The 13,414-nt window shown below is 34.5% G+C and overlaps 1 protein-coding gene across 2 annotated transcripts in view; it reads right to left on the bottom strand.

Moving 5' to 3' along the window:
* Synj2bp (synaptojanin 2 binding protein) overlaps nt 1-13,414 on the bottom strand; it is a 42,870-nt gene that overhangs the window by 11,130 nt on the left and 18,326 nt on the right. For both annotated transcript variants that reach the window (XM_003472387.5, XM_063241090.1), the window contains one exon: nt 5,670-5,806. In XM_003472387.5, the coding sequence (XP_003472435.1) occupies nt 5,670-5,806 (137 nt within the window). The remainder of the gene's footprint in view (nt 1-5,669; nt 5,807-13,414) is intronic.

Genomic DNA, 13,414 nt, shown 5'->3' with positions numbered 1-13,414 from the left:
CTGAGTTAAGATTAGTTTTCTTGGATGATTATAAATTTGAAATGCCTCAGGATGATGGAAAACAGGAGCTCTGACTCAAAGATAACATGAATATATAACAAGAAAGAATGGAACCTGTTTAAATGAATAATGATCTCAAACTATACTCTAAACACTTAAATTTTTTTACCAAACTCTTGAGATGAACTACTTTTTTTTCCTTTTTCCATCTAAGTTGAAAGAATTTAAAAAACTATCTAAATCAAATTAATCAGGCCCAGCTGAAAAAAAGTCACTGTCAAAATGAGAGTGATTCACTGACTAAACTAAATCAGATATTTACCCTACTGCCAGCTACAGATATATGCCCTGGAGAATCAGCGGAGAAGACAGACTCTAAAAGTGGTATTTTATCTAAAGGATTCTACTGTATACTTCAGTGAGTCTGCAGTTGACTGGATGAGAGTTTTGCTGGGTTTTACTATTGTTTTTTAATTTAATGGCAAAGAGAAGTCACATTTCTTTGTGAATTTCCATAGCACCTGGTATAGTATTCTGAAGGCTGGCAAGTACAATAGCTAATAAATGTTAACCAACTCATTCATTCATTCATTCAATTAAGAATTGTACTTGGAAAAAAAAAAAAAGAATTGTACTTAAACGTAATAAGAAATGCTGCTGGCTAATGGCCCAATCTGGGCTGTTTTGTTTTCTAAGGGATTTGGTTAAAATGCAGTATTCATCTTTATAGTATAATAACCACCTATATCACACTGAGCTTTATAACAATATAAAGTTCAGGAGGCTAGACTATGCCTAACTACCTCCTTTCACTTAGTTTACATTTCTTTTAACAAAAAGAAAATGTCCCTAGCTTCCATGGAAACCAATTCTAATATCAAACCATACTCATCAACACACACACACAAAACAATGAGTAAAGAATTTCCATCCCTCATCTGAACTTCAAAGTCTACTCTTCCATTACTAACACCTGTTTTTGTTTCAGGTGCAACAGGACCTTAAAATTTACTTACATTGATTAGTTAAAAATTTGTTTTCTTTTTTTGATTTTTTAAAATCATACACAGAAATCAAAAAATTACACTTTCAGAGCTGGGAAGATAGCTCAGTGGCACAGCACTTGCCTGGCAAGTGTGAGGTCATGAGTTCAATCCCTGGTACCAAATAAATAAATACACAACACTTTGAATAAGAAAAGAGGCAGGAGCATGACATACCCAGTAATTATTCAATTTTAGAACTTAAAATCAACATGTGGGCATTCTATCTGATAGAAAGATTAGTCAGTGATAGCTTACAGGAAATATACAAAATCACCTAATGATACTTCTGTTAATAACCTAAAATGGATGTATCCAAAAAAAGGAACACACTTTTAGTTTGGTTATCTAGCAAACGTTACTAGAAAAAAATGGGACATATTTTATAATCTAGGAAAAATAACTTACATCTGGAGAAAAACCCATAGAAAATAAATGGAATTTAATCTAATAAATATTTTGCACATTTTCTAGAGACATTAATGCCAATAACAACTGATTACAAGTATACTGTATCAAAAGGATGAAGTGAGCTAAACAGAGGGACCTACTTAACACTCATGACCTAACAGGGTTACTTAAGGACAGACCGACAATAGGAGTGAGTGAGGCAACAGAGACTCTTTCATAGGCCTCCTAAATAGAATAGAGAGGATATGCTGCCCTTTGCTCTGGCACATACTCCATCTTTGTCTGTCTCCCTTATTTTCTATATGGCTGTCTTCTACTTTCGCCTTTCAACTTCTGGAATTTTCTCTGCTCTTCTGCATGTTTTTTCATTAATTCACCAGAACAAAGACATTATTGTTTGCAATGTATCTCTTTCATATCTTTGTGATGTTAAATATATTTCTTCCATTTTTTATATTTTAAGAATGTAAAGTCTTCTTTGCTATAAATTTTAGTTCGGTGAACTAAGTTTTTTAGACATCTACTTTTCAAATCATGACATTTATCTCTATCTCTATGCCATACCCCCCTTTTTTTTAATGTGGAAGGTCTTCCAATAAGTGTGAAACAATAGCTCATGTAAGAAAAGTTCTTCATCTCATCTTTATCTAATACATTCTTTCACATTGAAGTTTATGTCACTTTTTCCTATTTTTATATTTCATAGAAAGATGAATTCAGTTTTTATATAAAACTATACATAACATCTACTGTCAACTCACCGGAAAACTTTTTTTTAAGATAACTAATCCCAGCTCCTTATTTACTTTTGAGAATGCATACTAATATACTGGATAAAATATTCTAAATTCAAGTATACAAAAAGTTTAGTTCTATGTCATTAGCATTGGGTAAGCTGTTTGACTTTGTCAAATTCAGTTTCCAGAACCACAAAATGGGTAAATAATAACCATACCCACATCATAGGATTACTATAATATTAAACAAGATTAAGTTTAAAGTTCCTAGCACTCGAGTTGTCATTTAGTGCCTGAACCTTCTTATCATTTTCACCTTGCAATAATCTACCGGTTACCAAAGCTTTTCAAATGCAGCCCTTTTCTGAAATCCTATTCTATTCAATTCTTTCTTTACCCACAGAATCCAGGCTCCGGTGTTTGGGAAGACTATGGTTTTATGTCAAAATATTAAATACACAGATTCTAACTACATGTTGTACCTTTATTTTAACAACCCGCTTCTCAATTTTTCCTTGTAATACCACTGACAAACTAATTCACAGCTTTATGATGCCTTTCTCCTGGGAGATATAGTACAGGAAAAAAGTTTGCTTCTAAACTCTTAAATATCCCTTTGAGAGAAAAAGTTGATTTTATCACTGTCTTTATTTCACACATACACAGGACCTAGAAGAATCTTGATAGACTGAAATATAGCAAATATAGTCCGTGAGAAAGACTGAAATAATGCCATCCATGCTACTACATTTATAATATGAATTTGGTAAGACATGTTCTTTAACTGGACACAGTGGTACATATATACAATCTCAGCTACTTGGAGACTGAGGCAGGAGGATCTCAAGATAGAGGTCAGGATGGCAATTTGCAAGACTCTGTCTCAAAATAAAATAATAAAATAAAATGGGCTGGGAAACTAATTCAATGGTAGAGTGCTTGCCTAGCCTGTGGGAGGTCTTGGGTTTAATGAGGAGTACTTCCAAAAAGGAAAAAATGAAGGGAGGAAGGAATGAAAGAAGAGATGGAGAGAAGGAAGGAGGGAGGGAGGGAAGAAAGGAAGGAGAAGGAAAAGGAAAGGAAAGGAAAGAAAAGGAGGGGAGGAAGGAGGGGATGGAAGAGGAAGGGAGGAGGACGGAAAGGGAAAGGACCCAGAGACTTCATACAAACTTCAATCACTAGTCAATTGAACTGCATGAAATACAATTCAAAGGGGAAAACGTAAAACAAAACTTCAAGAAGATTTTCTTATCTTGTGGAGACAGGTTCAAAATCTGGTATTTGAGACAGATACTTAACTCTCTTATCTAAAACTTTTCTTAGTATGTACGTCATTAATTTATTTCAGCGTTTTTCTGCCCTATTCAATTCATCAGAGAAAAGTATAGTTTTCTCCTTTTTAGACCACATGCCATGGTAATTTGCCCATATGGAGAAAAATGTAGGTTCTTCTACCATAAAAAGCCTTATGTTAAGCCCAAATTTCCCTTTCAGGATTGCATTTGAAGCCAGTTCTAATTCCCAGGAATACACCAGAAGGGTAATAGATCACCTTCTAAAAATGCCACCACTTTTTTTTTTTTTTTTTATTTTAAAGGTAGTAAAATACAACAAAACAAGACAGAACAAAACCAACTGAGACACTGCAGTGAACCTGCTACAGAACTTCAGAACAGGATACCGAGACAATAGTAATAGGTACCATAGTATATCTCATTATCTTCACAATAGTTGTCCATTCAATCAGGTATAGCAAAATCAAACCAAAAACATAACACTATGAAACCAATCAAAACAGAATACTGAATAAAGCAAAACAATCAGAACAAAGCAAAACAGTAAAAACAATATTTGCCTTCAAAGACAAGACAGAAGGAGATCCCCTATATTTGCTATATTGCATATGGTCATCCTCCCAAGGGATGCTCAGACCTCTGGCCCCAGGTCAGCAGAACCAACCCAACAGTACAAGCATTTAGTTGCTTTATGTACCTTAGCTGCTATCAACTCCGGCTGTCCTGGACACCAACCAGTTGCTGGGGGGGGGGGGGGCTTTCATTCTCAGTCCACTCTTGGGAGACACTGACTGGTTCTCTCCCTGGTGCATCTGCAGCTCGCTCACCCACTGCCACTTACCAGGAAGGAGGGCTCGTTGCTTTCTTGCTCAGCCTCCCAAGTTCCAACATGGCTGGATTTCAGGAGACGCTGACTTGTTCTTTTCTTGGCACGCCCAGTGCTTGCTCACGCCATTGCCGCTTACCAGGAAGGCGGGTTGGTTGCTTTCTTGCTCAGCCCCCCAAGTTCCAACATGGCTGGATCTCCGGAGATGCTGACTAGTTCTCTTCCTGGCATGCTGGCTGCTTGCAAGCAACTCTGCGGCTTACCAGGAAGGAGGGCTTGCTCTGTCCCCACTTTTTGTATCAATCAACCATATTGTTTCTATGTAACAAGCCGACCATATTTAGCTAGCCTTGACAGTTAATTTAAAAAATCTAACCCACATAACTGATATGTCATAATGATACTGTAGCCAACAGAGAAGAAGAGAAATGAAAAGTATAGCCAGAAGTATAATGCATTTTAATGCTTTTTAAAACTTATTTTGCTTGTAACTTGAGGTAAGCTTATTCTAATTTATGTTAAGGCTAGGAGTTCTTAGGCATTAACAGTTAACCATTTCATCTTTTCCTGAGTTTTCCAATTTGTTCATCTGTTATATATTAGGTACTAAGCTATAACATAAATGCTAAAAGAAGATATGGCTCTTGCCTTGGAGGAAATTCAATAAAATAACAAAGTTAATGATTACTATGTAAGAAACATTAACGAAGTAAAATAAGACTCAGTTGACAAGATATCCAAGTCAAACTGCATTCCAATTTTTCATCTTAATGAGCAAGAAAGGGATCAAAGTCTTCAAAAGATGCTTAATCCCCACATTCCTTCTTTGAAGAGTTAACTTCAAAGTTCACTCCATTTGTAACTCCAGAGTTAACTCCATATGTAAGAATCAATATTCCTTCCAAAGAAGACACAAATCAGTGTTGTAATCAACAAAAGAGAGCTGATGCAGCAAGGAAACAAACACAAAAATTGTGGGTTTTAAATCTCTTTTTCACACATAAAGTACTCACCTCCCTCTACTGTGGTTTTTGAATTTGGATAAGTAACTTCACATTTTACATTTAATTTGCTTTATCTGTCAAGTGAGGGTTGTACCATCCTCCAAACCTGAAGGTGGGATTGGAAGACTACTCAAGATACCTGCTATTCAACTATACAATCTGGATATTTGCAGATCCAAAAAAGGCAGGCAGTAAGCAGCCAAAGGAAGAGCCCAGAGACTAGGAGATCAACAGCAAAGGGGCTGGGAAATTAGCTCAGCGGCATAAGCACCTGCCTTGCAAGAAGGCAGTCGCAAGTTCGATTCCTGGTACCGATAAAAACAACAGCAAAGAAACCTGAAGCCAGTTCTCACCGAGAGGATCTTGTCACCCTCCTGGAGTCGCCCATCCTGGGCTGCAGCCCCGTTCTCTTTGATGCTGCTGACGTAGATGCCACTGTCATTAGAGACATACTGCTGATCTGTCCCACCGACGATGTTGAAGCCCAGACCTGAGAAAATCATAGAAGAGGAAAGGAGATGGGGCAAAAAAGAAAGAGGTTAGAAAACAGAGAAGAGAAAAGAAGAGGAAAGGAGAAGGGAGAGAAAGGAGTGGGAGAGAGATCCTTTTAAGAAGTAGCTGGTGAATCAGACTTCAAGGTAGTAATGGACAGTGGAGCAAATTCAATAAATAATATCACCCACAAGAGTCAAAATTACCGAGTTTCCTACTCAGATCAGGCAAGTCTAAAAATAGAAACACAGTGATCAAGATGACTTGTTGACTATAGAAAGATTTATAGACAATTTAAATAAAGAATCATGGTGATTCTTGTAAGGTTTAAGTGTATTTATTCATATTAAATTCTGACCTCATTGATGGTATTCAGAGAACCCAATTCCTGGTATTTCTGGTATTAATGTAACAGGATTAGCTATGTTCATGAAAAGAAGCTACACTTTTAATCAATTATCAAATTAACTACTACTAACAGAATAGGAAAAAGATTGCTAATTATACCATTTCCTCCGTAGTTTTCTTTTCCTAAGATTGGTAGAATTTTGGAAAAAGTGGTCATGGGATTTTTTTTTTTTTCTATTTTGTGTTGGGAGAAGGGACAGTAGTATAAAGAAAAGCCACAAAACACTTACAAAGGAAAACCCATTAGAACTACAGAAGACTTCTCAACTCAAACCTTGAAAGACCAGAGAACATAAAGTCAAGAGTTTCAAACTTTAAATGAAAACAACTTCCAACACAGACTGATGCATCCTACAAAACTATCTTTCTGAATTAATAAGAGAAACAAGATCTTTCTATGGTATACACAATGTTAAAGATTAATGACTAAAAATCCAGAACTCCATAAATTCTCAAGGATATCCGTTAAAGTGGCACCTGAAGCCAACAATGCCAAAAAGCCTAACAGAATGAAATTACCAGACAGAGTTAGCTATTAAGCAAAAGGGGAAAAAAGGCACAGGGAAATAATGCAATGGGAGCAGTAAATCAGTACCTTTTGATAATAACTCTGTGTGAATGGTCTTAATTCCTCAATGATAAAACACAGCTTGGCAGAATGAATTAAGAAACAAAATCTAGGGGCTAAGCTCAGCGGCATAAGCGCCTGCCTTGCAAGCAGGTAGACGTGAGTTCGATCCCCGGTACTGATTAAAAAAAGAAGAAAAAACCAAAATCTAATGGTATGCTATCTACAAGAAACATCTAGTCCGAAAAGAAACCATAGACTAAAAATCAAAAGATGGAGCTGAGAATGGAGGCACATGCCTAAAATCCTAGAACTCAGGAGCCAGATGCAGGAGGATTACTGCAAATTCAAGGCTGGCCAGTGCTAATAAATTCAAGGGCAGCCTAAACTATATAGTAAAACTTTATCTCAAAATCAATCAATCAACCAATCAAAGGTCTGCACATCCGGTATCTGAAAACAAGAGAGTAGCTATCCTATTTCTGGACACAGTAAAAATTTAACCCAAAATGTTCAGAAAAGGCAAAGAAAGTCACTAATAATTTAAGGGAAAAATTAAACAAGAAGAGATAGCAATTATAAACGTAAAAGCACTGAACACCTACACACTCAACTCCATAGAACAAACACTGCTAGACATATAAGATAAGATAAACATCAAGACAGTTTTACTAGGGAACCACAATAATCTACTACCACAAAAAAAAAAAATCAACTAGACAAAAACTAAAATCAACACAGAAATATGAGTTGAAACACAAAGGAACTTAACAGATATCTATACTTTGATCAATCCAACAATAGAATGCACATTGTTCTCATGTGGAAATTTCTCTAAAATAGACCACATGATAGCCCATAAAATATGAATACATAAATGCAAAAGAACTGACGTTATACCATGTATATTATCAAATCATAGCACAATGAAACTAGAAATCAACAGCAAAAAATAGAAATTATGCAAACCCATGAAAATTAAACAATACATTCTTGAATAAATCAATGAGTCACAGAAGACATCACACAGTTCCTAGAATCCAAGAAAAAGTGTGTACATCACTGTTTATAAGAATCAATGTAGCATAACAAAAGCAGGCCCAGGAAGAAAGTTTACTTCTGTGAATGCTGACAGTAGAAAAACAAAATGAGCCCAAATAAATAGCCTAAAGACCCACCTCAAGGTCACAAAAAAACAAGAACAATCTCAATCCAAAGCTAGTGCAAGGAAGGAAATCATAAAATCAAAGTAAAAATTAATGAAATTGAAAGTAAAAAGCAATAAGAGCATTAATGAATTGAAGGTGAAGTTCTTTGAAAGAATAAAAGAAAATAGAAAAATCCTTAGCCAATCTTAGCAAAAAGAAAAGACTGAAATCAATACAATTAAAAATGAAAAAGTTTGGGGCTGAGGATTTAGCTCAGCAGCATAAGTGCCTGCCTTCAAGTGTGTGGTTGTGAGTTCGATCCCTGATACCGGTAAAGAAAAAAAAAATGAAAAAGTTGGACTTAGCTCAGTGACTCAAGTGCTTGCCTGGTAAACCTGAGATTGTGAATTCAATCCCTAGTACCAAAAAAACAAAACAAAAAAAAAAAAAACAAAAAAAAAAAAAAAAGAAAGAAAAAGGTGAAATCACAGCAGGTATTACCAAAATTCAGACTATTATTAGCTATGACCTCAGAAACCTATACAGTTTGACAATAAACAGGAGAATTTAGAAGAAATAGAGAATCCTACATACATAATTACAAAAACAACCCAGAAATATAAAAACCCTAGCAATACAGTAAGTCAATAAAATTAAAGCAATAATAATTTTTTTAATCCTGCCAACTAAGAAAACCCAATACTTGATGTACTGACCAGAGCAACCCAGTAACAGGCAATGAAATTAAAGCCAATAACATTTAAAAAAGAAAGAAAGAAAAAACCCTAACCCTCAAAAAACCCCAGGATCTGATTATTGATTGCTGAATTCTATAAGAATTTTAAGGCAGATCTAATTCCAATACTCCTCAAACTCTGATGAAATTAAAAGGGAAGAAGTAATTCTGAAGTCATTCCTGAAAGCTAGAATCACACTGATTATGAAGTCAGAAAATGATCCAAATAAAAATAGAACTACAGACCAATCTGTTTAATAAACACCAAAGTCATCAGTAAGATAATGGCAAACAATATAATAAATCATCAGAAGGACATACAATATGATCAAGTAGGATTCATTCCAGGAGTGCAAGGATGGTTCAACATACACAAATCAATAAATGTAATATGTCATATAAACAGAAGCAAGGATTTAAAAAAAAAAAAATCACACGATCATCTCAACAGACACATAAAAAGCCTTTAACAAGTTTACACCCAGGGCCCAGGAATTTTGCTCAGGCATAAGCGCCTGCCTGGCAAATGCAAGGTTGTGAGTTCAATTTGCGGTACTAAATAAATAAATAAATAAATAACAAAGTTTACATCCATCCTGAAAAAATCCTGAAGACCACAGGTATCGATAGGCCTTATTTCAATACAATAAAGGCCATGTATGACAAACCTTTGGTAACATCATTAAATGGGAAGAGGCTGAATACTTTCCCTCTAAAAGCAGCAAGACAAAGATGTCCACTATCATCACTGTTGTTTAATATAGTACTGAAAACATTGGCCAGAGCAATCAAGTAAGAAAAGCAATAAAAGGGACACATATAGGAAAGGAAGAAGTCAAATTATCATTATATGCAGATACATGAGCTACAGAGAAAGCCTAAAAAATACCAAAGGATTTCTAGAATAACCAAATTCAGTAATGTAGCAGGATATAAAATAAATATAGGAAAATGAATTCCTATACACCAATACTAAACTGAGAAAAAATTAGAAAAACAACATTTACAATATCAAGAAAAATTATAAACTTAAGAAATAACCAAACCAAGGAAGTAGAAAAAACTCTATATGAAAGTCCTACAATTGCCTGAAAAAGGAGATCAAAGAAGATATCAGAAAATGAGAAGATACTCCCTGTTCTGGATAAGTAGAATCAATATTATAGCCAAAATGGCTGTACTTCCAAAAATGATACACAGATTTAATACAATCCCAATCAAAATATCAATAGCATTCCACAAAACTAGAGGAAAAAATCCTAAAATTTATATAAAACCATAAGAAATCTAGCATACAAAAAGCTATAATGCTAAATATCATAGAGTTTAATTTGAAAAACTCCAAATATTAATAATTTAAAGAGTAAGAGAGTAGAAAACAAGAGGTAAAATTTGTAGAGATAAAGATTTAAGGAAGGGCAATGATTAAGTGCAAGGAGAAGGAGAAATAAAAATGACCAAATGTGATTATGTATATATACAAATCTCCCAAGTGTTGGGAAACTATAAATTATAAATTGAATCTAGGGTATGTCCATACTTCTTATCTTGTCCTTAAACCAGACTGGAACACAGACACTGCCTGTATTTTTTTGGTCATAGCAGGAAGCCCTATGGCTAATGACTGCTGTATTGCTCAGAAAAGTAAGACCTGCTGGAAACTACTGGCATCTGGGGAAAGTACAACTGCCTTATGGCCTCACCTGTCTCTTCCTTGTCCTCATGCTTACAAGAATGCTTTGTTCTTGCTAGCCCACCACAGTCAACATTACTATTCCTGGAAACATCCATTACCCTTCACTCATTGTCCTTGACTCAGACATAAGGAATTAATATCAAGGATCTGGGTGGCTCATGGAGAACAACTGGTCACCCAAATCCCTGCTGCACCTCTATTTTGTCTCTTGGTCTCTTTCTTTTCACTGCACTCCATAACTCCAAACAGGAAATCAGGGACTCACCACAGGGATCTCTGATAACTGCCACTGTGAAAAGGGTCCCTAATACCTAAGACAAATGTAATTATCATGCATTCACAAACTACACCAACAATAAATACAAACATACATACATACATACATACACATCAGAAACAAGGGTGCATACTTCCATATCATATCCAACATTATACTGGAAGCTTACACACTAGAATAAGAAAACTTTCTCTGTTCACACCTTTAGATTAAACTATATCTCCAGCCTTTTTATTATTTTTTATTTTGAGACAGAGTTTGGTAAATCACTAATTTATCCAGACCAAGCTTGAACATGTTAATCCTGCCTCAGCCTTCCAGAGCACTCCCAGGCATGCACAACCATGCCTCACTACTAGCAGACATTTTTTGCAGAAGCTGACAAAAAACTGATTTGAAATTTACATGAAAATTCTTATTCATAAAATTCTACTTGAGAATAGTCAAGACATTTTTGAAAAAGAACAAAGTTGAGAACACTTATTTATTTCAAGGCTTATCACAAGCAACACTTATCAATATAGTGTGGTATCTGTATGACAATACAACAATGGATCCAAACAGAGATCAATATTGGGCCCACAGATAGACAACCAAATGACTTTTTAAAAAATATAAACAAGCTTTTTAATGGGGAGAGAATATTTTCAACAAACAAGGGTACGACAATTGGATCATCTGTATAAGATTTAGATAAAAATGAACTTCAATGCTATACTCAAACCATACGCAAAATTAATTTGAAATGAACCACAGAAATAAAGGTAAATATTAATCTATAAAATTTCTATTAGAACTGGGGATAGTGGCACACCCCAATAATTCTGGCACTCTGGGAAACTGAGGCAGGAAGAATGAAAATGTGAGCCCAACCTGTGTGAAACTGTGTCCCTTCGAAAAATAGGATTAGGGATGGTCCTTAGCACGAAGGTCATGGGTTCAATCCCCAGTACTGTAAAACAAGATAAAACAAAATTTCTTTAAAAAACACAGGAGAAAAATCTCTCAAGGTAATTTCCTTACACAAGATATAAAAAAAATTAAAAAAAATTCTTATGTTATTTTTCATACAACCTAAAACTCCCTACCTTTCAAAACACTCATCCTACCCCAAAACTGGAAAGGCAAGCCAAACCAGGAAAACATATCTGCAACACATGTATATGAAAAGGGATACATACCTCGAACATATAAAGAATTCTTATAATGCAGTAAGAAAACAACCTAATAGAAATGAGCAAATGAGTTAAATAAGTGCTTTAGAATATATATGAATAGCCAATTGGTATATAAAAAGAGGTTCATCATCATTAGTTATCAGGAAAATGCACATAAGAACCACAGTTCCACTCTATAACCTTTATAATAATTCTAACACCATTTTTTTAATAAAAAAAAAATAAAAGCTTACAAAGCCAAATGTTAACAGGAATGTGAAACCACCCAGACTGTCATAGTGACACAAGTAAAAATGATACAAAAACAGTTTGGCAGTTTCCTTTGAAAGATAAACATATACTTAACAACAAAATCAGCAATACATTCCTATGTATTAGCTGTTTGAGATAAATTAAAACATATGTCTGCACAAAGACTTGTACAGTATATGAATACTCACATTGACTTTACTCATACAGCCAAAACCTAGAAACATCCACTAATGGTGAAGAGATAATCAAACTGATACACATTTGTACCACAAAAAACTACTCAGTGAGAAAAAAGAAAAGCCTGAGTGAAAGAAATCTAAATGATTGTTATAGGACTTCATTTTCATAAATTTGTAAGACTAATCTAAAACAACAGAAAACAAATAAGTGACTATCTGAAGCATGTGAAGTGATGGTCAACTTTAGGGACACAGAATTTTCTGAGGTGACGGGTTCTACTCAGACATGAGTATTTAATCTGTCAAATTCCTCAGAACTTTAAACTTGAAATGGATGTATTTCACTGAATGAGAATTATGCCTCAATAAACTTGGCTTAAAAATCAACTTGGTGCGAGTTCCATGCCTGGTACTACAAAAAAAAAAAAAAACCATCAACTTGGTGATTGTAAAGTACAAAAAAACAAACTTTCTAAGTATTGATCATTCTCGCATTTATTATCAATAATATGAATCCAAGGTTATGCAAAGCACCAATTATTTGGCAAAAAACCAAGGGAAAATACTGGCGATAGAGTATTCTTTACAAAGGACCTGCTCTACCATTCTTTATGCAAATTTTTTAAAGAGAAAAGCAATAAAAAGAGACAAAATTTCAAAACAAGATAGTAAGAGTAACTGTTAATACATCGTGTATTGTTATCTTCAAAGTAGTTGCTCAGATTATAAGGTATATACATGAAAAATTAATCAAACAATATAAGCACAAACCTTCCCCTATGTAAATCTGATAAAATAATTTGTTAAATTCTAAGAATATCTCCAAGATTAAATGCTACCTTGAATGGTAACTGAACGTAAAATATAAAAATATTGAAATTTTTAAAAGGAAAATACTGATCTTGAAATTCAAGTTCCAAATGTACTTCAAAAGCTATCCCTGGAAACTCTCTAGTTTGCACTGTACAATAAATAAAATTTAATCACTGCTTTCTTCTTGCTTTTATGCTATCAAACTGTTGTACATCTCAAAAACTTTAGATATCTTCTTCCTTTTACCTAGAAACATACTTCAAGGAAATCATATGTGTAACTATCTCTTTATACTATGGCAATATTAGTTACCAGAAGACAAACTAATTAGCTTACATTCATTTTCATGTT

This window comes from Cavia porcellus, unplaced genomic scaffold (assembly GCF_034190915.1).
Source record: "Cavia porcellus strain 051 isolate PalLab524CR breed Dunkin Hartley unplaced genomic scaffold, mCavPor4.1 scaffold_31, whole genome shotgun sequence".
Classification (NCBI taxonomy): Eukaryota; Metazoa; Chordata; class Mammalia; order Rodentia; family Caviidae; genus Cavia; species Cavia porcellus.
This window is presented reverse-complemented; position numbering and strand designations above follow the sequence as displayed.